A 25,489-nucleotide genomic window follows, 5' to 3' on the forward strand; every position below is an offset into this window, starting at 1 on the left:
TGTAGGGACAGTGGGGTGGGAGGCTGAGGTTGGGTCAGTGTAGGGTGTGTAGGGACAGCGGGGTGGGAGGCTGAGGTTGGGTCAGTGTGGGGTGTGTAGGGACAGTGGGTGGGGCCTGAGGTTGGGTCAGTATGGGGTGTGTAGGGACGGTGGGGTGTGAGGTTGAGGTTGGGTCAGTGTGGGGTGTGTAGGGACAGTGGGGTGTGAGGCTGAGGTTGGGTCAGTGTGGGGTGTGTAGGGACAGTGGGGTGGCGGTTGAGGTTGGGTCAGTATGGGGTGTGTAGGGACGGTGGGGTGTGAGGCTGAGGTTGGGTCAGTGTAGGGTGTGTAGGGACAGCGGGGTGGGAGGCTGAGGTTGGGTCAGTGTGGGGTGTGTAGGGACAGTGGGTGGGGCCTGAGGTTGGGTCAGTATGGGGTGTGTAGGGACGGTGGGGTGTGAGGCTGAGGTTGGGTCAGTGTGGAGTGTGTAGGGACAGTGGGGAGTGAGGCTGAGGTTGGGTCAGTGTGGGGTGTGTAGGGACAGTGGGGTGTGAGGCTGAGGTTGGGTCAGTGTGGGGTGTGTAGGGACAGTGGGATGGGGGGCTGAGGTTGGGTCAGTGTGGGGTGTGTAGGGACGGTGGGGTGGGGGGCTGAGGTTGGGTCAGTGTGGGGTGTGTAGGGACGGTGGGGTGGGGGGCTGAGGTTGGGTCAATGTGAGGTGTGTAGGTACGGTGGGGTGGGGGGCTGAGGTTGGGTCAGTGTGGGGTGTGTAGGGACGGTGGGGTGGGGGGCTGAGGTTGGGTCAGTGTGGGGTGTGTAGGGATGGTGGGGTGGGGGGCTGAGGTTGGGTCAGTGTAGAGTGTGTAGGGACAGTGGGGTGGGGGCTGAGGTTGGGTCAATGTGGGGTGTGTAGGTACGGTGGGGTGGGGGTTGAGGTTGGTTCAATGTGGGGTGTGTAGGTACGGTGGGGTGGGGGTTGAGGTTGGGTCAGTGTGGGGTGTGTAGGGACAGTGGGGTGGGGGCTGAGGTTGGGTCAGTGTGGGGTGTGTAGGGGTCGGTGGTGAGTGTGTTTGAGACTGGGTCTGTTTGGGGTGTGCAGTAGACAGTGTGGTGTGTAGGGGATGGGGGAGGATGAGTCTGGGACTGGGTCAGTGTAGGAGATGGTGGAGAGTGAGTCTGTATCAAAGGGGGTTGTATGGGGACGGTGGGGAGTGAGTCTGTGTCTCGGTACGGGGGTGTATAGGAGACAGTGGGGATGGAGGCTGAGACAGGGGAACAGCTGAGTGTGAGGTGGACGGTGGGTGTGAGGTTGGGTCAGTTTGGGGTATGTAGGGGACGGGGTGTGTCAGGGACGATGGGGAGTGGTTCTGCAGCTAGATCCATGGGTTCGGGATAGTGCAGAGTGAGTCTGGGTCAGTGCAATGTGTGTTGGAGGTAGTGGGGAGTGAGGCTGGGGCTGCGTCAGTCAGGGGTGTGCAGGGGAGTGAGTCTGGTATACTGAATCTTATTTTAGATCAGAGGTCTGCCATAAAACCAATCCACACCACTCCACCCAGAGAGATCCCTGGAAGAAGTTAGAATACCTGCTGTCTCACGTTTCCAAGGAAACCTTGTCCGCGGGCGACCCCGGGGAGCAAGCACGTCCCCTAAGAGCTGCTCCTTCTTCGTATATTGTTTCTATCTTCTATCGGGTGTTCCTGTTCGTGGGTTTTGTCGTTAAGGGATCAACAGGCTGAGTCCTGGCGTGCGGTGTTGATCCAGAATTCTTTTCCTGATTCCCATTCTGGGGTTTGCCATTTCTGTTAACCATTTTACCTGCCTGTTAATTGTTCTGTACAAAGGACGTAAACCCTTGAGACAAACAGAGACGTACACTCAAAGACATACAATCGTATTCTCCATATAATTTTCTCTCCCTTTTCCATTGGCCAATGGATCTAGGTTCTAATCCCAAGGTCTCAGTTGCCTTCATTTTAATACCATCCTTTAATTGCCTTCATTTTTAGTACTGTCATTTAATCAGAGGTCTCAGACCCCTTCTTCCCGAACCTGTCTTGTTCTGAGTCCAAACTTAGAGATGGTCACCACCTTAATTCGTGAATTCAGACTTTTGAGAAACCAGGGCTGACTGAATTCCAAAGGTCTGCAGCCCTCTGATGAGGAATTCCTCGTGACCCCAGAGCGCCAATCCTCAGACTGATCTCAGACACGGGCAGCTCACCCCACGATGTTCAGCCCCCTGGCCCCAGTCCTCAGACTGATCTCAGACACGGGCAGCTCACCCCACGATGTTCAGCCCCCTGGCCCCAGTCCTCAGACTGATCTCAGACACGGGCAGCTCACCCCACAATGTTCAGCCCCCTGGCGCCAGTCCTCAGACTGATCTCAGACACGGGCAGCTCACCCCACGATGTTCAGTCCCCTGGCCCCAGTCCTCAGACTGATCTCAGACACGGGCAGCTCACCCCACGATGTTCAGTCCCCTGGCCCCAGTCCTCAGACTGATCTCAGACACGGGCAGCTCACCCCACGATGTTCAGCCCCCTGGCGCCAGTCCTCAGACTGATCTCAGACACGGGCAGCTCACCCCACGATGTTCAGCCCCCTGGCACCAGTCCTCAGACTGATGTCAGACACGGGCAGCTCACCCCACGATGTTCAGCCCCCTGGCCCCAGTCCTCAGACTGATCTCAGACACGGGCAGCTCACCCCACTATGTTCAGCCCCCTGGCCCCAGTCCTCAGGTCAGTTGCAGGAGGAACAGTTTAGACTGGTCTCAGTGAGCGGTGGGAAGGTGATGAGTGAGCAGAGAGTGGGGTTGGAGAGATGGGGGAGTGTGGACAAGATTATTTAATGTATAATGGAGATAATTAAATTCAGCACCTTGTCACTTGGTGCTGAATGGTCTCACCCCAGTCCATTGAAACAACTTCACATCAAACATGTGTTCTGATGTCACACACAGAAAATGTTGGAGGAACTCGCCGGTCAGGTAGCATCTAATAAGAGGAAATAAACAGTCGTCATTTTTGGCTGAGACCCTTCATCAGGACTGGAGAGGAAGTGTGAAGAAGCCAGAATAAGAAGGTGGGGGGAGGGAAGGGGACAAGCTGACAGGTGACTGGTGAAGTCAGGTGAGGGAGAATGTAGGTGGGAGGGGGAGGAGGTATGAAGTATGAAGCTGGGAGGAGAGAGATGGAGAATGTAAAATGGGCTGAAGAAGAGAAAGCTTATAGGGGAGGAGAGTGAAATGAGGGAGAAAGGGGAGGAGGAAGGACACCAGAGGGAGATGATATGTTGCTGAGGAGAAGAGAAGGAATAAGAGGAGAGCCAGAGTAGGGAATGGAAAAGAGAGAAGGGGGAGGGTGAGAAATTACTGGAAGTTTCAGAATTCAGTGTTTATGCTGTCAGGTTGGAGGCTAACCAGACAGAATATGAGGTGTTGTTCCTCCAACCTGAGAGGGCTGATTACTTACACATTTAACTGGTTTCATGGCTGTGGAGATGTTTACAAATTGTCCCTCCTAAACCAGCAATGAGGCCCATACCACCATTTCCACATTAGTGTGGCTTGTGCCAACATTACAAGTACAATGCCAACCATGGTATCGGTTCCTTTGGGTGCCAAAGGGTGTGGGATTGGACGAGGCATCCACAGTTGTTCTTGGGGTCAGGAAGATGTGGTGTCAAGTCACAGTCCTGTGTGTCCGGGTCTGATGCTGCTCGTTGTGGGAGTACACCAGCTTGGAGTTACAGAGGTCAGCGCTTCCCTGTCTGATGGGTGAACAGCAGGAAGGTGGGGGTAGAGTCGGCAGGTAGACGCACTGATCTCTCAAATGCCATCTTCATTCCAGTGGATCCACTTTCCTGTCCTGTCTCTGAGAAGCAGAACTCTACGCCGTCGCAGTGCAACTTCGATTATTCAGCGTACGCCCAGCAGGTATGAGAAGTTCTTCTGATGTTCACTCACTCCGTTTCTCCAAGTAGCAAACTTAACTTCCATTATCCCCGGATGTGGATCTGTTGGAATATTTTCCTCACTAGATCTATCCCTCTCCCTGCTTCTGTCCATCACTCTTTTCTACATACGTCTCTTCTCCTCACCCATCAGAATAAACACTGTTCCTCACTCTTTGTGTAATTCCAGCTTGTTGCTTTTACATTTGAGCAGCGACCATATGTTCAAATTCACTCTCTAGATGTGGGTGTTGCTACCACAGCCAACATTTGTTGCCCATCCCAATTTATACTGATCCAAGACTCATTCCTTTTTATTCCATCTACTTTCCCATCGATATCCCCTAAATTCAACCCCTCACTTAGGGCAATTCACAGCAGGCAATTAACCGACTGGCCGACACATCGTTGGGATATGGGAGGAAACCTGGAAACTTTACTGATTAGTGAAGCCACACCAGAGACCCAGGTTCTACCCTGACATTGGGTGCAGTTTGCATCGTCTCCCTGTGTTTGTGTGAGTTTGTTCCACTTGTTCCGGTTTAAAACTTTCCTCAAGGAGAGACTGGAAAACTGGATCAGTTTGTAAAGTGTTTAAAACTGTAACAGAAGTTATTTATTGATTCATTTGGAGATAGAACATGGAACAAGTCTTTCTGGCCAGTGAGCTGCATGACCCATCAACCACAAATGTTACCATTAGCTTAATCACAGGACAATTTCCAATGACCAATTAACCTACTGACCGATGCATTTGGAAGGATCTGGAGCACCAGAGGAAATCCACAAGATTCACAGGGAGAACATACAAACTTCTTCCAGACAACACCAGAATTGAATTCTGAACTCTGGAACACCCTGAGCTCAGTAGCCTTGTCCTAACTGCTAAGTTTCCTCAACACCCTGTGATGCTGCCTGGCCTGTGGACTTTTGGGACCAAAGTGATGCAGGAACTCGGCAGTTCAGTCAGCATTAATGGAGAGGAATATAGATAGATAGATAGATAGATAGATAGATAGATAGATAGATAGATAGATAGATAGATAGATAGATAGATACTTTATTCATCCCCATGGGGAAATTCAACTTTTTTCCAATGTCCCATACACTTGTTGTAGCAAAACTAATTACATACAATACTTAACTCAGTAAAAAATATGATATGCATCTAAATCACTATCTCAAAAAGCATTAATAATAGCTTTTAAAAAGTTCTTAAGTCCTGGCGGTTGAATTGTAAAGCCTAATGGCATTGGGGAGTATTGACCTCTTCATCCTGTCTGAGGAGCATTGCATCGATAGTAACCTGTCGCTGAACTGCTTCTCTGTCTCTGGATGGTGCTATGTAGAGGATGTTCAGAGTTTTCCATAATTGACCGTAGCCTACTCAGCGCCCTTCGCTCAGCTACCGATGTTAAACTCTCCAGTACTTTGCCCACGACAGAGCCCGCCTTCCTTACCAGCTTATTAAGACGTGAGGCGTCCCTCTTCTTAATGCTTCCTCCCCAACACGCCACCACAAAGAAGAGGGCGCTCTCCACAACTGACCTATAGAACATTTTCAGCATCTCACTACAGACATTGAATGATGCCAACCTTCTAAGGAAGTACAGTCGACTCTGTGCCTTCCTGCACAAGGCATCTGTGTTGGCAGTCCAGTCTAGCTTCTCGTCTAACTGTACTCCCAGATACTTGTAGGTCTTAACCTGCTCCACACATTCTCCATTAATGATCACTGGCTCCATATGAGGCCTAGATCTCCTAAAGTCCACCACCATCTCCTTGGTCTTGGTGATATTGAGACGCAGGTAGTTTGAGTTGCACCATATCACAAAGTCCTGTATCAGTTTCCTATACTCCTCCTCCTGTCCATTCCTGACACACCCCACTATGGCCGTGTCATCAGCGAACTTCTGCAGTCGACACTTTGACCTCAGACCCTTCAGCAGGACTGTTCAAAAACATCAACTGTTTATTCCCCTCCACAGACGCTGCCTGACCTCCTGAGTTCCTTCAGCATTTTGTGTGTGTTGTACTGGATTTCCAGCATCTGCAGAACCTCTTGTGTTTAGGATTTTTGGGACTATTGGAAAAATAAAACACTTTAAATAAATTTTTCTGCCACTCAGAGTAAGTTTAACATTAGCATCAAAGGGAGTTTGAGGGTCAGCATCCACTTAGTGGGCTGAAGGGCCAGTTTCCATGCTGTCTGAATTTCAACTTGATCAGCTAATCGTTGGTCCATGCTTGTGGATTGTTTGGCCAAGAACTATACCGCAGTTCTGCCAGACCCTATAAAGCATGTTGGAATGCTCTGAGACTGTGAAGGGCAGTGAATAAAGGATATTTTAGTCCATTCCTTCCTGCTTTTCCATGCTCAGAGATGTCCTTTCATTGACCACGTGACTTTCAGTGGGAGTTGCCATCCGACACTATGTTAGAGTCACCTGTGAAGCCAAAGAGTTTTAAAGGCTTCATTTTCAAACTTTTTTTTCAGATTGCTTGTGATATTTGATTATTTCTTTGTTTGATTGCTGTTGTATTTTTAGATTGCCCAGTTAAACTCTGCAAAAGATGTGCTGAAGTTAGTTGATTGCTACCATGATAAAATCTGTCGGAATTTCAGTGAGACAGATGATACCAAGGTAAGGAATTAGAAGCCCAACAATTTATCCTGGGGTAAAAGTGGTGTGTTCCTGAGCTGGAGAGAGTAAAGAGGATATTTACAAGGATACAAGCAGTCTCCAGGTTACATACGAGTTCCGTTCCTGAGTCCGTCTTTAAGTTGGATTTGTACGTAAGTCAGAACAAGTACATCGGGTATTGTTTAGCGTCAGTTAGTCAAACGTTTGTCTTAGTATATTGTATGTATTTTACCTTTCTATGCATATAAAACACTTAAGAAACGTATGTATTCCAATAATTAAACCACTGCGTTGCTTAGTAATAATTGTAGCTTTCATCGGGGAAGGGCCTCTCACTTGCTCCATTATTCTCACTTTATCCATTATCCTTTAAAATTATTCCAATCATTGACCGACTGTAGCCTAATGCTCTTCCAATGACCGATGGTATTTCACCTCTTTCCAAACACTTTACTATTTCCACTTTATTTTCAATCTCTTTATTTTCTTCCCATCAATGGAACAGAAACACTGCGGGCAGCGGGTCCCGACCTCCGCCGGCTCCCGAGGTCCACTGGGTCCTAAGGACCACTGAACTGATTTCCGTGGTCTTAATCTGCACCGCACTGAGACAGGTTAAATGGGACAAGTGGGGGCTGTGCTGGGTTTGGGTATTTGATTCTCCACAATATTCCGTGTGGGAATTTAAACTGGAGGTGGTAGTGTTTTTTTTATGAGGTCAATTTATACACTACAATTTATAAGAAGACGCTGGACAGACTTGGGTCATTTTCTCTGGAGCATCAGAGGCAGAGGCTGAGAGAGGCATAGACAGAGTAAACAGTCAGAATCTTCCTCCCAGGGTAGAAACACCAAATACTGTAGGACATGCATTTAAGGTGAGAGTGGGGAAGTTTAAAACCGATGTGTGGGACAGGTTTTTACACAGAGTGTTGGATGTCAGGAACAGGCTGTCAGAGGTAATGGTGTGAATAGTGGTGTTTAAGACACTGTTCAATAAACATGTGACGTTTCAGGGAATGGAGGGATATAGATCATGTGGATACAAAAGAGAAATGGTTTTAATTTGGCATCGTGTTCAGCACAGATATTGTGGGCTGAATGGCCTGTTCCTGTGCTGTACTGTGCTATGATCTATGTATTATGGGAAACAGAGCTGGAGAGGAGTAGATGTGAAGGGAGGGAGAATGGAGTGTGGTCGGGGTAGGGAGAGCAGAACAAGAGGGCAGAGTCTGAAAGTTAGAGCCATGCCTTTCAGGAGTGAAATTTGAGAAGACTTGTACACCCAGATGATGGTGGAAACTCAGAACACTCCTCAGTGACCCATCAATGTTGGGTTAAAGGTGGATTCTAAACTACCCTAACTGAAGGTAGTAATGGGATGGGGCAATTGTCACCAGATGGAGTTAGGTTACATGGGTGTTACAGAATGGCGGTATGTTCTTACAACACCTTTCTCACTGAATCATAGGATATTCACAACACAACAGGGAGCCATTCTGCCCATTGTATCTGTGCTGATTGAACCCAATCCCATCTCAGTGTTGGCATCGTACTTTCTAAATGTGGTGAGGGTTTCTTCATCTGCCAGCCTGATGTGCCTTGTATTTCTGCCACTCTGTAATATGGGCAGTTGAGCAGATGTACTGGAGATACAGGTATCCTAAAGTAGACATTGAATATGGATAAAATTAGGTGACACCAGAAAATGCATTTGCATCCCAGAATCACAGAAGTTTGTCCAGCCCCGATGAAGGGTCTTGACCTGAAATGTTGACTTTCCATTTCCCTCTATAGATGCTGTTTGACACTGACTGAGTTCCTCCAGCTTGTAGTGTGTGTTGCTGCAGAAGATGCACTTACATCCAGAGCCGCACAGGATTGGAAATGACAGCTTTATGGGACAACGTTCATTGCTCTTGCCCACAGTGTCTGCACTGGGTTGGTGACCAGAGAATGACGGAAGAGGCAAAGGGAGTCATAAAGAGATGGAGAAAGAGTAAGGGTTGAAAAAGTGGGAGCAGGGGAACAGAAGGCAATGGAGAAAGAAAGGAAGTCAAAGATGGGAAGCAAAGGGAGAGAAAAAGGGAGTGGAGTAGAAGGGGAGAAAAAAGGTGGAGAAAGATTCAACAATTAGTGCAGTAGAAATAAAAACAGGAAGGGGTACAAATCCTTCCATAAAGAAGAGAACTTCTTAAAGGTAAGCTTTCAATACCCCAGGAAAATCACCAGTCATGGAACACTAAAAGAACTGCCAAAGTTCAAAGTAAATTTATTATCAAAGTACATATACGTCACCATAAGCAACACTGAGGTTCATTTCCTTGCAGGCATTCACTGGGAAATAAAGAAATACAATAGAATTTATTAAAAACTATAAATAGCAAAGGGTGACATATGACCAATGTGCAAAAGAAAACAAATCTTGCAAATAGTGAAAAATGTAAATAAATAATACTGAGTCGTAGAGTCTTTGAAAGAGAGTCTGTTTGTTGTGGAGTCAGTTCAGTGTTGAGAATCACAGAATCAAGTTTATCATCACAGACCTGTCATGAAATCTGTTGTTTTGAGTAGTAGTACAGTAGAAGACGTAACAAATTACAGTATTATAATAATTTGATGGTCTTCATTTTTAATGGATTCTATTGGGTTTCTTTGTTTTGTGGCTGCCTGTAAGGTTGTACATAGTATATGTACTTTGATATTAAATGCACTTTGAACTTTAAAATTACAACAAATAAATAGTGCAAAAGTGGAATAGTGAGGATCACAGACCATTCAGAAATCTGATGGTAGTGAAAGAAGCTGTTCCTGAAATGCTGAGTGTGCATCTTCAGGCTTCTCTATCTCCTTGATGGTAGTTATGAGAAGAGAGCTTGTCCTGGTGGCAATGGTCCTGAGTGATGGATGCTGCATTCTTGAGGCACTACCTTTTGAAGATGTCCTCAATGGCAGGGAGGGTTGTACCATGATAGGTCTGGCGGAGTGGACAACCCTTTTCAGTCTATTTCAGTCCTGTTTTTAGAGCCTCCATTGCTGGACTCTGCAGGCAAGGCAGCATCTGTGGAGAGGGAAACAAAACTAATGATTTTGCTCAATGACCCTTCATTGGACAAACATCATTTTCCATTTCTGGAAAATACTACATCTGTATACATCTGTAGTATTTTGCTTCTCAATTCATGAGGTGTTCTTTTTCATCTGCAGCCTATGACAACATTTGTAAGCAGTGTTCTTAATACTTCCTGGCTGGAGAGCATGAACACCACTCAAAGACTGACGGTGGCAACAGCCACAGTGGAGCTCTTGGAGAACATGGCAATGGCGATTGCTCTGAAACTACCCAGTTCAAAGTCAAAGACCATAGAAACAGAGTCTTTCGGTAAAGTATTGGACTCTGAAGATTATCGGGTCTGTGAAATTGGTTTCAAGTTAAGGGAAGGAAATGTGGAGATTACTTTCTCAGTAATCAGCTGGTTTTGAAAATGATTAATTTTCAAAATTGATAGAAATCTTTGTTTAATATTTCTAAAGCTTAAAAATCAATCAAGCTACAGGAAATGTGGAAGAAAGAAAAATGCTGGAAGTAGTCAGTAGTTCAGGCTGCATTTCTGGAAAGATTAATAGTTAAAGTTTCATGCTGAAGAGGTTAACCATTCTTCATTCTAAAGTTGATGCCTGACCTGCTGAATTTACCAACATTTTCTGCTTTTATTTCTGATTTCATGAGGTTGCTTTGGAAGGCTGTGCTGAAACATGTCACATCACTGATTGTGAGTGTCCGCTCTCATGTTTTGCACAATTTACCCTCACCCTCACTGCTGTCTGTTGCTCACAATGTCTAGGCTGAGGGGGTACCACACTGTCAGAGTTGCCTCATTTGCTTGGGACATTCTGTCATTTGCTCTGTTGGTGAGAATACAGGACACAATATCATAGAAGACCAGGAGAATTCTACCAAAGATCCCAGACAAGTTTATCCACAAACCCTCATTCACATTATATAATGAGCTATCTAATTTCTTTGTGACCTCACTGTCTGCAAACAAACTACTCCAAAGTATTCACCAGCAGTGTAGTATCATAGAAACATTGTGCAGAAGGTCATTCTACCCATTGAACCCGTACTAGGTCTCAACAGGGACATTACAGTCTGATCATCCCCTGTTTCTCGATAACCCTATAATTATTTTCTCTCCAACACTCCATGTGTTTTCCCATTTGAAAGCTCATGGTGAAATAATTCCACTTCCCATCCATGCAGTGAGTTCTGTGACCACTCACTTTGTGGAAAGGGTTTCTCTCCTGGCACCCCTGGTTCTACAATAGTCACCTTTAAATCTCTGATTATTAGTTCTCCACCCTTCTTCAATGGAAGACCATTGCATGAAATGCGCTTCCAGCAATGGTGGTGGAGGCGGATACGATAGAGTCTTTTAAGAGACTTTTAAATAGGTACATGGAGCTTAGAAAATAGAGGGCTATGGGTAAACCTAGTAATTTCTGAGGTAGGGACATGTTCAGCACAACTTTGTGGGCCAAAGGGCCTGTATTGTGCTGTAGGTTTTCTATGTTTCATTCTGTTCATTAACTCTGCCCAAAACATTGACAATTTTGAAGATTTTTATCAAATTATTTCTCAACCTTCACTGTTAAAGAAGAACAATGCCACATTCTCTGGTTGTCAATGGATCTTCCTGCTCTATCTTCTCTGCAGTCCCTCTAAGCATGATAGCCAAACACAGAGTAGCTCAATCATCTCTTATGTTAATTCCACCACACTTCAAAAATAACATCTAGAAGGACGTTCTGAAGTTGAGAAATAGACTGAAGTCATGAAACTTCAGTGTAGGTTCTGTGCTCATGATATAGGAGCAGGAATCCTCACTACCTCTGGTAAGGAGTCAAGATCACTGTCTGTGCCAAGGATAGGAGGTGCTGGTAAGATATTAGACCTGGTGAACTAACATATTGGAGCCAGAATTTATCATTTTACCTACTTTTGATCAGTGCCACCAGACAGTGAAGAACGTGCATGAGTATTTTCACTCAGTTCTGTGGGAACTGAGACTAATTGATTTCTTACTACAATAAGCTAATTCAGCCTAAGAAAGCCCAGTTGCAAATTGTATCCATCAGATGGGATTCTCAGAAAGTCTGAACAAGACTTTGCAGAGAGGCATTGATTAAAGAGTTATCAGCAGAGAGAGAGAGAGAACATCCTTTTTGCCTCTGAATGATTCACCTTACTTTAACTTTCCTCATAGTTCTTAAGGTCAAGGTGCCTGAAAGGAACAATGCGAGTGGAGACCAACTGGTGAAATTGGACACTCAGAATAATTCCTTCGAGATTTACTGGAGAACCATTGCTGGAGAAAATAACACTGGTAAATTTCCTGTTTCTTTCCCATGCTTGTGTACACGATATAAGAATGAGTTTGGCCAGTGATTTACAGACTCATTCACAGGGGATGTTCTACCTTGTCCAGGTTGTTGACTGAACTATTACTCTGTGGGATCAGTCTGTGTTCCCCTACATCAAAATATGCTGCTGTGTTTGATTTTATTGTGTAAACCTCGGTGAAGACAATTCTGCCTTGAGTAGAAATCAAATGCAGTTCAGAATGAGCAGTGCTTGGCTACTGTTTTTAGTCCATGTGTACTCAACAATAAGATCCAGTTTACGATATCAAACTCTGTATTAATCTGAGAAACCTCAGTACGTAGTTTGCAGACCGACAGATATTTGCTACGTTCAGAATATCTGCTCATCTGATCATGGAGAGGGTCAGCAGGAAGTTCAATAGAATGACTGTGGGAATGAAAGGGTTAACATATGACGGAGGTAAGAAGAATGAGGGCGGATCTCACTGAAACATATCGAATATTGAAAGGCCAGGGAGAGTCTTGCACCAGAGAGCACAGCCTCTGCATACAAGGACATCCCTTGGGAATAGAGGTGTGCAAGTATTTCTTTAGTCAGAGGCTGTGGAGGCCAAGTGATTGGGGATATTTAAAATGGGGCTTGATAGGTTACTGATGGTGCTGATAAGTGGCAACTCTTTGCATGCAACTCAGGTGGGAATCATGAGGGTGTGCCTTCAGGAACATACTGGATGTTACCAAACCAAAAACCATGGATAAACCAGGAGATTTGTAGACTGCTGAGAGCTGGATATGTGGTATTCTAGACCAGTGATCCAGAACTACACAAGAGGACCAGGTATGACCTACTGAAGGCTATTTTTAAGAGAGAAAAACACATGCCAATTGAAGTTAGAGATGGAATCAAATGCATGTCAGCTTTGACAGGATTTACAAGCCGTTGTTTTCTCCAAAGAGAAACCTTACGTCATGAATGGCTGTGATACTTCTCTCCCAGATGAGCTCAGTGCCTTTTATGCGGGCTTTGAAAGAGAGAATAAATCTATGCCTGCGTGACTCCCTGAAGTATCTGGTGACCCTATGATCTCTGTGTCAGAGGACAACATCAGAACAGCTTTCAAGAGGCGTCAGGTCCTGATGGTGAACCTGGCAGGGAAATAAAACCTGTGCCAACCAACTGGCGGGAGTGTTCAAGAACATCTTCAATCTCTCACAGCCGGGCAGCCGCGTTCGGAGTTCAATTCCAGTGTCCTTTGGAAGCAAGTTTGTACATTCCTTCCTGTGTGCGCATGTCTTTCCACTGGGTGTTCCGATTTCCTCCCGCCATTCAAAGTCAGACCAGTTCGTAGTTTATTGTCCCACGATTAGGCTAAGGTTAAATCAGTGGGTTGCTGGGTGACACAGCTCAAGGGGCCAAAAGGGCCTGTTAAATGCTGTGTCTCTAAATAAAATAGAATAAACTGTGCCTGTCGCTACAATTGGATGCAATCTCACTGGCACTCCACTTGGCCTTGGATCACCTGCATAATAGCAACACTTACGTCAGGCTGCTGTTTATTGATTCCAGCTCAGCGTTCAACACAATTATATCCTCAGTTCTAATCAACAGACTCCAAAACCTGGGCTTCTGTATCTCTCTCTGCAACTGGATCCTTGACTTTGTCATCGGGAAACCACAGTCCGTGCAGATCAGAAATAACCTCCTCCTTGCTGATAATCAAGACTGGTGCATCTCAGGGATGCATGCTTACCCACTGCTCTACTCTCTCTACACCCATGACTGTGTGGCTAGGCACAGCTCAAATTCCATCTTTAAATTTGCTAACAACACAACTATTATTGACAGAATTTCAGATGAAGTTGAGGAGGTGTACAGGAGTGAGATAGATCAGCTGGTTGAGTGGTGTCACAACAGAAACCCTACACTCAACTTCAATAAGACCAAGGAACTGATTGTGGATTTTAGGAAGGGGAAGTCGAGGAAACACACATCCTCATCAAGGGGTCAGCAGTGGAAAGGTAAACAGTTTCAAGTTCCTGGGAGTCAACAACTTTGAAGGTTTGTCCTGGACCCATGTTGATGCAATTACAAAGAAGGCACGACAGCGGCTATGTGTGATTCAGAGTTTGAGGAGGATTGGTATGTCATCAAAGACACTCGGAAATTTCTACAGATGTACTGTGGAGAGCATTCTAATCGTTTGCATCACTGTCCGGTATGGAGCGGCCACTGTGCAGGATTAGAAAAAGTTGCAGATTGTTGAAAACTGAGCCAGCTCCATCAGGGACTCATTCAAAAGGCGATGTTCAAACAGGCAGCATCTGTCATCAAGGAAACCCATCACCCAGGACATGTTGTCTTCCTATTGCTACCATCAACGACACAGAAACAGGTACCTGAAGACACACTCTCAGCCTCTCAGGAGCCTCTCTGCCATTAGATTTCTCAATGGACAATGAAACCATTAACTCTACCATTTTACTTTACGCTATCTTTTCACACTACTTATTTAATATAATTTTCTTTATGTATTCTACTTATTGTAATTTAAAGGCTTATTATTATTATTGTTATTATTATTATTATTATTATTATCATTCTTATGCATTGCAATGCACTAATGCCCTAAGAAACAAATTTCACAATGTAAGCCAATGATATTAAATCTGATTCTGATTCTGGTTAGCAAGGCATCAAAGCTTAAGAGGAGAAAGAAGGAGAATGGGGTTGAGAGGGATAATAAATCAGCCATAATGGAATGGTGCAGCAAACTCGATGGGCTGAATGGCCTAATTCTGATCCTTGGCCTTAAGGTCTTATCTCCTTTCACAGAAAGGCATCATTTTCTGTGGATCTCCAGATTTTGAACCATCCACAAGACACAGGTCAGGAATGTGATAGACTTCCATTTACCTGGAAGAGTATAGCTTAACCAACACAAATTAACTTAACACCATCCACGATAAAGCAGTCTACGTGATGATCTCCATGTCCATCCCCATCGATTTTAATACTCAAAAGGCTTACAAAGTGCTACTGCAATGGACGTGTTTTGTGTTGACCTGCCTTTATATCCAGTTGCTGGAGTGTTTCAGTGATGTCTCGCCACATTCACCAAAGGCTGATCTATTATCTCCACAGTGTTTCAGGCCTTTTCCTTAATTGTATTCAAAGACTTGGAATCCCTGCTGAACCAAGAGGTTAAAGGCGGCCGTCCATCTCAGAACAATGTGTCATTAAACTCCAAGGTGATAGCCGCCACCATCAGCAACAAGGCCATCAGCTCTAATCGGAAGGAAAAGTTCAATTTGACTCTGAAACTCAACCAGGTTTGTAGATACGATCTGTGATGTTCCCCAATTGAAGATGAACTTCCTGCTAAAATGCAAAATGGGAGGCTGAACAGGCGCAGATCCTGGGTTTAGGTATAACATTTCCATGGAAACTGGGTTTGGGCCATTTCAGGTCAGTTTATGGTGGCCTTTCCAGTCACCATTACTCAGGGACAGTACAATGAGGCCTGATAGAGGAAGTGGAGATCCCTCACCTGAGAGAGATGGGGGAATGTTTAGAGACTGGTGGTGAGACACATCAAAGGAGGAGTCCCTTGCTGTCATTTCTCAGGTCATTGAGTAACTGGTTACAAAGTACAACCACCACTTCATTGAAAGGAAAATACCCATTACTGCATTGTAATTACCCATTCAGCCATCGAGTTTGCACAGTAGCAGAGTGGTTGACATAACACTTTACAGTGCCAGCAATAAGACAGGGGTTCAATTCCTGCCAGTGTCTGTAAGGAGCTTGTTCTTTCTCTTTGTGACCACATGAATTTCATCAAAGACTGTGTTGGTCATTGACACAAATGATGCATTTCACTGTATGTTTCAAAGGTTTTATGTTCATGAGGCAAATAAAGGTAATCTTTTCTAATTTTATTGCCCTGCACTTCACAAGTTTGATGGGACAATGTAGATGGAGCTTCGCTCTGTTTCTAACCAGTGTCTCCTGTTCCGTGGCTGTGAAGATTTAAGTTGTTATTAGAATTTGTTACACTACTGGAAAGAAGGGCGATCTTATTAAAATGGAAAGATATTTCTTCCCCTACATTAATTGAATGGTTTACTCAAGTGATGTTATGTCTTAGTTTGGAAAAAATTAGAAGTAGAATTTTTGATCCTCAATTTGATTTTGAGAGAAGATGGGGTTCTTTTGCCAAATATATTCATTTAATTTGAATTAAGTTATATGTTATCCATCCAATTTTATTTTTTTTATAAATATGAAATGGCAGTTGATGACTTTTTTAAATATATTTAGATGATAGTTAAATGTATTGCTCTGGGGGGCTGATTCTTAATGGGTGTTTTTTTTTGTAGTTAGTGGGGTTTTTTTCCCAGTTAGATGGGTTTTTTTTTCCTTCTTTTTCCTTTTTTTTTCCATTTTTACATTTTAAGATCAGTTTTTTTCAGCTTTATTAATTGTATACATATTAATCTGTTGAAGTTTTGTATCATTTTATAGCTGTTGAAGATTATATATCACTAAAAAGATTCTAAAAATGAAAATGAAATGAGAATATTTTCAATAATGGTTGAAAGAATATGTTCCTATCTGGAAACAGGAGAAGGAAGATGGTGAAGAGCCAGAATGTGTCTATTGGAGTAATACCAAAGAGAGAAGTGGCTGGTTATCTGATGGTTGTGAACGGATCCATTCCAATCAGACCCATGTAATCTGCCAGTGTAACCATCTGACAAGCTTTGCTGTTTTAATGGCTCCAGTTCAGACTGAGGTAAGAAATTATTCAACAGAAAAATCCATAGTCAGATGAAAAGGGTGAATGAAGAGAGTCAGAGTGACAGAGACACAAACGCAGATACAGAACCTTCAGCCCACATTCTCCATGCTGATCATCAAGGGTCACCTACATTAAAATTTGTTCTGTAGCTTTCTATATACTGGTGATACAAATCCTCGTCTAGATGTCGCTGAAATGTGGTGATGCACCTGCCTCTGCCACCCCCTCAAGGCAGTGTGTCCCAATGGGTGAAAACAATCCTTCCACAAATCCCTTCAAATTCCTTACCCCACCCGCTCAACCTCTGCCGTCTGCATTTCGACTCTTCTGCTATGGTGTAAATTTTCCCAGTATCTATTCACTCTGTGCTCCGTCAGCACCCTCTGCTGCAAGGAAAACAAAACACTGATCCATGCAAGTCAAAAGGATGGTTCAGAAGGCATATGGTGTGGTGGCCTTCCTTAGTCAGATGTGGTTAGATCGCTGTCAGAGCACTGAGTTCAGTTCTGTTTGCCTTATTATAGAAATGTTAGAAACGTAGAAAGCCTACAGAGCAATACAGGCCATTCGGCCCACAAAGCTGTGTCAAACATGTCTTTACTATGGAAATTACCAAGGGTTACCCATAGCCCTCTATTTTACTAAGCTCCATGTACCTATCCAGGAGCCTCTTAAAAGACCCTATTGTATCTGCCTCCAGCATCGTTGCTGGCAGCCGATTCCACGCACAGCACTCTCTGCGTAAAAAAACTTACCCATGACATCTCCTCTGGCCCTACTTCCAAGCACCTTAAAGCTGTGTCCTCCCGTGTTAGCCATTTCAGCCCTGGGAAAAGCCTCTGACTATCCACACGATCAATGCCTCTCATCATCTCATACACCTCTATCAGGACACCTCTCATCCTCTGATGATGTGGAAGATTAAGAGAGTCTTCAGAGGGGATTTGCGATTGGAAAGCATGTCTTATGAGGATAGGTTGGGTGACCTAGGGCTTCGTGAATCACCTCTTCACCCTCTCCACTGACATTTTTCATGACAGTTTCCCACAGTGTGGAGGGAGACACGATAACTGCCAAATGTTAGCAGGAAGCTTGTAAGAGGAGGAGTCCCTCTGTCACCATTTCTCAGGAAATTACGTAGCCACAGTTTCAGAGAACAAGTCCAGAAGCTCACTCAGCAGCACTCTAGCTGTGGTCTACACAATGTTGCTTAAAGTTTTACCATTTCCTGTCTGTACTGTACTTATATTTTATTCCCTGACTAATGCTGGCAAGTAATTGATGCCTTCTTTACTGCCTTAGCGACCTTTATTCCACCTTCAGGAATACATTGACTTGTACACACTGTTCCTCCACACACCAGGTCCTCACCATTCATGATGTAATTCCTACCCTTATTACAGATACTCGAGGGACCACCGACGCTGGACTGAGGAGCAACAAACAATCTGCTGGAGGAACTTATCGTGTTGAGCAGCATCTGTAGGGGGAAAGGAATTGTCAAAATTTCAGGTCCGAACCCCATATCAGGACTGAGTTGATGTTCTGGTTCTGATTCAGGGTTTCAAACCAAAACAGCGACAGTTCCTTTCCTCCCACAGACGCTGCTCGACCCGCTGAGTTCCTCCAGCAGATCAATTATTGCTCCTACCTTTGTTAGACGTGCCAAGGTTATGGTACGGTATTAGTTATGGGTGGCACTGTAGCGTTCCTGCCTTTATTAGTTGTGCCAGGGATACAGTACGGTATCAGATGTGGGCAACACGGTAGCGTAGTGGTGAACAAAATCACTTTATAGCACCAGTGATCACCAGTTGTGGTTTGATTCCCACCGCTGCCTGTAAGGAGTTTGTACCTTCTCCGCACGATCACCATGTCTAATGCTGTCCCTGGAGACTCTATCACAGCCGATTCCTGAGCGTGGTTCCCCACTTTGTGCTTGCAGATTGACGACTGGCACTTGGAGGTGATCACCTACATCGGCCTCATCATCTCCCTGCTCTGCCTCGCTGCCTCCATCGCCATATTTGTTAACTGCAAATCCATCCAGAATGCTAACACCAATCTCCACAAGCACCTGAGTATCACCCTCTTCCTGGCACAGTTCATCTTTCTGATCGGAATGTGGATTAAACAGCCGGTAAGAAAACCAAATTACTACCTCTAATTCTCATATAGCTCCTGAATGTGCAGTTAGTCAAATTCTGCAGCAAAGCCAGACTTAACGTGGGAGTGGTGGGATCTCAGCCCCTGCTCTCCCTCCACTCTCCTCTGGTGTCCTCTCCTTCCATTGACTCATCATGACCAGCGTGCCATCCCTTTAATCAGATCCTCATTGCAATGGTGGCCAAAGCCTCCGAGCGTTGGAGACCTTCCCCTTCCCCACGGTCTTGTCACCACAGAACGTTGCCCTTTCCCTCCCTCTGCCCTCCTGCCCAATCACCTCATGGGACACTCCAAACCTCCCCATTCACATTCACCCTGGGGTGCAGCGGATTAACCGTGTCACTGAGTTTCCCGGTCACTGGATAATGAGTGACATCAGCACACTTTGCAGATCTGGAGCTGCAACAAGATATTTTGTAAAAAGTACCAAATTTGTTCTAAGTTTATGGACTCACAAGAGTTTGTAAACACTGGAAACCTGGAGCAAATCACAAAGGAGCTGGAGGAACAGAGGAGGTCAGGCAATGTGAAATGTCTAATGTCCATGTCCCTTCATAGATACCTACAGACCCTTGGAGTTCCTCCATCTCCTTTGTGTATTATTCTAATTGTATCACTGAATTACTACTCATTAATAAATCTTTGGTGTGTATCACCACCGTGTTCTTTATATGTTTGCACATTATCTCTTCCATTGTGTACATGTGTTGGTGTACTGGTTTATTTCAGTGTCTCTGTGTTAGTATCTCTGAGTTACACACACAAAACACTGGAGAAACTCAGCGGGTCAGGCAGCATCTATGGAGGGGAATAAACAGTTGAGATTTTGGGCTGAGACCCTTCATCAGGATTGGAAAGGAAGGTGGCAGATGTCAGAATCAGAGGGAGAGGAGGGGGAAGGAATACAGTCTGGCAGGTGATAGGTGAGATGAGGTGAAGGGGAAGGAGTGTGGGTGGTGGGGAGTGTGGGGTACGAATACAGCAGCTGGGAGGTGATAGGTGAGATGAGGTGAAGGGGAAGGAGTGTGGGTGGTGGGGAGTGTGGGGTACGAATACAGCAGCTGGGAGGTGATAGGTGAAAAAGTTAAAGGGCTGAAGGAAAAGGAATCTGATCGGACAGGAATGTGAAGCAGGGGAGAAAGGGAAGGATGGGAACCAGGGGAGATAATATGCAGGTGAAGAGAAAAGAAGAGTTAAGAGGGAGTGGAAAAGGTTGTCAGTCCGTTTCTGATGCTGTGTTTTTCTCTGTGTCCGTGTGAATGTCTTTAGCTGTGGTTATCTCTCTCGGTTTCTTTCACTTGTCTGTAACCATCTGTGCGTCTCTGACCCATCTCTGCATGTTCCTGCCTGCGTCCCTGTCTCTGACTGCCCTCTGCTTTTGCCCCGAGCTGCTCACTATCCACTGTGTTGCCTCTTTCTTTAGGTTGTGTGCGCCCTGATTGCTGGGTGTCTGCATTACCTCTTCCTTGCCGTCTTCGTCTGGATGTTCCTGGACAGTTTGCAGCTTTTCATCACATCCAGTCACCTGACAGTCACCAATTACACTCGCAGACATATCATCAAACCAAGATACCTGTACGTTTCTGCTTATGCTGTTCCTGCTGTGATCGTCATTATCTCAGCGGCAATAAACCCTGGAGGCTATGGAACAGAGAGCATGTGAGTATTAAATGATAAGGAAATGTGATAGAGTGATACAACCGACTATGACGCAGAAAGAGCCTTTCATTCCATCTGGTCCATGCTGGTTTCCTGTGGATTTAGCCCATCAGTCCCATTGCCCCTCTCCCTATCTCCCTCTACCCCTGCATCTTATCCTCCCATACATTCCCATCAACTCCCCTTTGATGCTTTCTCCACCCACCCACAACAAGGGGCAATTTACTGTTAATAACACACTGTTGGGATGTGGGATCAAACCGGAGCTCTCGGAGAAATCCTGACGTGGTGATGGAGAGAACATGCAAACTCCACTTGGACAACAACCAAGGTCAGGATTGTCCCGGGTCCTGGAGGCAGCGGCACAATTGGCTGCACCATTGCCCTCACACAGGACGTGAGCTGAGTCCTGTACCAGTTCTGAGAACAAAGCATACAATTCACCCGATATCCTTCATCAGAAACCTTGTCAATACTGTATTAAATATTCCCCAAGTGGTGATTGCATGGTGAGGTGTAGGAAGCTGCCGTGAAACTTGTAAAAAGGAAAACAATTGCGAGGGTTATTATGGATCTTGTCTGAGATATTCCCGGAGACTGGGGAGGGTTTGACTTCACACGCTGACAGCTCCTGTCCCAACTGACCTCAGCTGCTGAGCCACTGAGGGGTCGAGATTGTCTATAGGCCAGAGGAGTATCTTAAGAATGATAGGGGAAACAGGAGGAGAACATTTTGCATTTCAAAGCATCTACCAATCAACCCTGACTGGAACCCATTTCCCTAATCTAGGTCCACAGCTCTTGACACCCTTATCCAACAAGTGTCCACCCACCTCGGCAACCTGTGATCAAAGAGTAAAGTTTCCAGTGACCTGATATCCCACTGATTTCTATCCAGGGTCCTACAGAAGTGAGTCTGCCTGAGATCGCAGCATCACAGAACATTGCAGAGATGGTCAGCTAATGGCCAATCACTCCCTCAACTTCTTCTGGGATTGACCACAATGAGAGAGGCAAACAAGGTTTCTGTTGAAACACCAGCTGCCCGATGCTGTTGGACTTGGTCACTATTAACCCTAGTCTCTGCATGTGGAGCGAGGGGGAGACGGGGTGGTGCCCCTCCCTATCCTTCTCAAGTCCATCCTGTGCTAAGTGGCCCCACCCTCCCAGTTTAATGACAGATACCCAACTCTGGACAGAGGTTGAGTTCCTGTGCAGAGCTGAGGGGGAGTCACGTCGTCACTGGTGCTGTCGTTGGAGGAGATATCACAGCCAAGTCCTGTCTGTAGTTTTGGATGGACAGAACTTATCAAACAAAACTATATCAAAGAAGAGCACATGCCATTTTCCCCCACATTCAGACCAACATCCCGTAACCAGTGACATGATTGGTCATCAGCACACTGCTATTGTTTGGGATCTTGTCATGCAGAGATTGGCTGCCAATTTCCTGCACTGTAGATCCGCTGATGTTCTCAATGTATTTCACAAACTGACTGCCACCCAGTGACGAAACTCTTCCATTTTCACAGCTGTTGGTTGAAGCACGAGTCGGGGTTTAACTGGAGTTTCCAGGGCCCGGTCTGTTTTGTGATTCTGGTAAGCTTCCTGTTTCTCTCTACACACCAACCATTTCAGACTAGGGTTCTCTCTTGTTGTGTGCTTCACTTTTAGGCCCCTGTGTGTGTCTACATGGTGTGTCTCTATGCCCAGGGTTCACAGACACCAGATATCACTGTGCTCTGGAGTCTCTCGGTGCCCAGGGTTGAGAAGGACGAGCTTGGGGGATGCACTGAAGCTCGGTGCAGACACTGCAAAAGCTCAGTGGGGAAGGACCACAGTCAAGGGTGGTGCCTCTGCTGTGGGGCTGTGTCCAGTGTAACCACCCCTCACGAATCACTCATGGACTGTGAGAAGCATCGTGTCCTCTCAATGTTAATGTGTCTGACACTCAGTATGGTCAGCACATTTGATAACTGAAGAAATATCAGTGAACCTAGCCCTCAGGTGTGTGTGAATCGTACCTCTGACCTAGGGGCTGGCCTTTGACCTCTGATCTGTTGCTTTCAGAATCAGAATCAGGTTTATTATCACCTGCATGTATTGTGAAATTTGTTAAATTGGCAGCAGCAGTTTAATGCAATACATGATAGAAGAAGAAAAAAATAAAATAGTACTAATAAATAATTAAATCAATTACAGTTTACGTATATTGAATTAATTAAAAATCATGCAAAAACAAATAATATTGATGCACCATCAATAACTCTGAGACGTGGGTTAAAGTAGGCTTTTATTGGCTGGAAGAAAGCACAAGCAGCAAGTGACCATCACAAAACATCTTGGAGACTGAGGAAGGGTCTGTGTCTCCAATCGCCTTTATACTGGGGTCTGTGGGAGGAGCCACAGGAGCAGTCATCAGGGGGGCGTGTCCAGACAGGTATATGTAGTTCACCACAAATATATATTAAAAAAGTGAGGTAGTGTTCACGGGTTCAATGTCCATTTAGGAATCGGCTGCCAGAGGGGAAGAATCTGTCCCTGTATCACTGAGTGTGCGCCTTCAGGCTTCTGTACCTCCTACTGATGGTAACAGTGAGAGAAGGGCATGCTCTGGGTGCTGGAGGTCCTTAATAATGGACACGGCCTTTCTGAGACATCTCTCCTTGAAGGTATCCTGGTAACTTTGTAGGCTAGTGTCCAAGATGGAGCCCACTAAATTTACAACCCTTTCTCCTAACCCTGGGCTTCCTCTCCTAACCCTGAGCCATTGCCCCTAACAACTCCAACCCTGTGTTATCCTCAACTCCAGCCACTGACCAACACAAAAGATGCACCCAGCCTGCACATCCTGGGTAGTTCCCTCCATTATTTGCCCCTCCCCAGACCCTCTCTGAGTCGTGTGTGCACTGGGCCCAGTGATAACAGAATCTTCATGGTTGCTTTCGTCCCTTTGAGACATCGGCACATTTACAGATTAGATACCGCTTTACCCCAAGTGTTGGGACAGTTTGTCAAATACTTCACACTTTGGAGATGATGAAAGATTTTGATCTAAAAGCAATTCCTGTTGTTGAAGTATGGTATCTCTTTCCACCATCTTCATCATCCTATTATTTATCACTGAGTAGGGTGGGCCTAGTCCTTGGGTTTGGTTGTGTTTCACTGCATAATTAAGAAGAGCAGTGAGGAGGAATAGGCAGGTTGGGGGGCACCGGGTCATTGATTCAGGGCAGGATGGAGGAAAGAAGCAGAGAAACTGGGGGCTGCTTCCCAACCTTCTGGCCTGGAATTCCCAGCTCACAGATCCCACTGACTCAGCATAGTGGTTGAGGGTGAACAATTCCCAGTTAATTCCTCTCCTGGGTTTCCTAGTCATGCCAGTGCATCTGGATTCTGTGGAAATTCCCACCCCCTGGAAGAATGGTGGTTTTCCAAAATGTATGAGTGGAGAGTCTGAGGGGGAGACATGGGGGACAAGCAGAAACAAGAGAAATTCTGCAGATGCTACAAATCCAAGCAACACACACAAAATGCTGGAGGAACTCAGCAGGTCAGGCAGCATCTATGGGAAAAAAGTACGGTCAACGTTTCGGGCCAAGACACTTTGGTACCGTTCTCCGTGTGTTGCTTAGATTTCCAGCATTTGATTACCACACTGCTAAGTCTCTTCCAGGTAGGGCTACCCTGAACAAGTCTAAATCTCCCCAGAGCTGCTGAAATGTCTCAGCCCGAAACACCTTTCCATAGATGCTGCTGGCCCGTTGAGCTCCTCCAGAATTCTGTGCGGACAGGGAGAATTTTAGATAAAGAAAGAGAGAGTGTCATGGGTAAAACCAATAATCATTGAGGAGTAAGTGCGAGTGTCAGTGAGTGCGAATGGAAAGTAGGAGGGGTGAATTCAAAGTGCAATTTGGGAAATCCGTTATACCTTGCTAATGAAAATCAGCATTTCTCTCACTCTTGTCTCACTTTTTCTCTCCATCATTCTCGCGCACTCTCTCTCTCTCATACTCTTTCTTTCTTGCAATGTCTCCCTCTCTCGCACTCTCTCTTTATCTCTCTCCAGGTCAATACAGTCCTTTTATTTTCCGCTCTCTACTCACTGAGACGCCATTTCAACTCGCGCAACAAGGAGGTGTCGAAGCTTAAGGAAACCAAGTAAGTGACTTGATGGATGTATATAAGATGATATGAGGCATGGAGTGGACAGCCAGCATCTTCCTCCCAGAGCAACAATGGCTAATACGAGATGGCATAATTTAATGTGATTGGAGGAAGAGTATTGGGTGGAGGGTGGGGTGGAATCTCAGAGGTAAGTTGTTCACACAGAGAGTGGTGAGAGTGTGGAACACATTACCAGGGTGGTGGTAGAGGGGGGTACATTAGGGACATTTGAAAGACTCTCAGATAGGAACATGGATGAAAGAAAAATGAAGCCCTATGTGGGAGGGAAGGGTTAGCTTAATCTTGGAGTAGGTTAAAAGTTTATCACAACATCATGAGCTGTAGGGTCTGTATTGTGCCATGTACTCTATTCTATGGTCCACTATGTGTCCATCACTAGCCCAGCCTCTCGGGACCCTGACACGGGGCAGAGTCCTGGCATGGAAGCTGCTGTTGTTTGTGATCTGTAAAAACACAGAGACACTCCTACTGAGAGCCAACAGCACGTGACCCATGTGGCTAGGTCCCAAATGTCTGAGTCATCCTTGATGTTACAAAGTAAATATATGCATTTGCATCCTCTTTGGATAAGTGTAGGGAGGGCACACAAAGATCTCCTTGCACATACCTCACCTTTCAGAATCAAAATCAGGTTTGTTAGCACTGAAAAACTTTACTATCACTGAAACACTAGTGGTTACTTTATTAGGCATGTATATTACATACACC

At 45.4% G+C, this 25,489-nt stretch overlaps 1 protein-coding gene across 1 annotated transcript in view; it reads left to right on the forward strand.

Moving 5' to 3' along the window:
* The window catches only part of LOC140739660 (adhesion G protein-coupled receptor E3-like), a 119,412-nt gene that overhangs the window by 84,448 nt on the left and 9,475 nt on the right, over positions 1-25,489 (forward strand). Inside the window, exons 6-15 of the mRNA XM_073068034.1 lie at positions 3,834-3,919; positions 6,486-6,581; positions 9,789-9,963; positions 11,849-11,968; positions 15,109-15,296; positions 16,592-16,762; positions 18,714-18,908; positions 20,358-20,593; positions 22,126-22,192; positions 24,663-24,754. Of these exons, the coding sequence (XP_072924135.1) occupies positions 3,834-3,919; positions 6,486-6,581; positions 9,789-9,963; positions 11,849-11,968; positions 15,109-15,296; positions 16,592-16,762; positions 18,714-18,908; positions 20,358-20,593; positions 22,126-22,192; positions 24,663-24,754 (1,426 nt within the window). The remainder of the gene's footprint in view (positions 1-3,833; positions 3,920-6,485; positions 6,582-9,788; positions 9,964-11,848; positions 11,969-15,108; positions 15,297-16,591; positions 16,763-18,713; positions 18,909-20,357; positions 20,594-22,125; positions 22,193-24,662; positions 24,755-25,489) is intronic.

The sequence above is a fragment of the Hemitrygon akajei genome, chromosome 16 (genome assembly GCF_048418815.1).
Source record: "Hemitrygon akajei chromosome 16, sHemAka1.3, whole genome shotgun sequence".
Lineage (NCBI taxonomy): Eukaryota > Metazoa > Chordata > Chondrichthyes > Myliobatiformes > Dasyatidae > Hemitrygon > Hemitrygon akajei.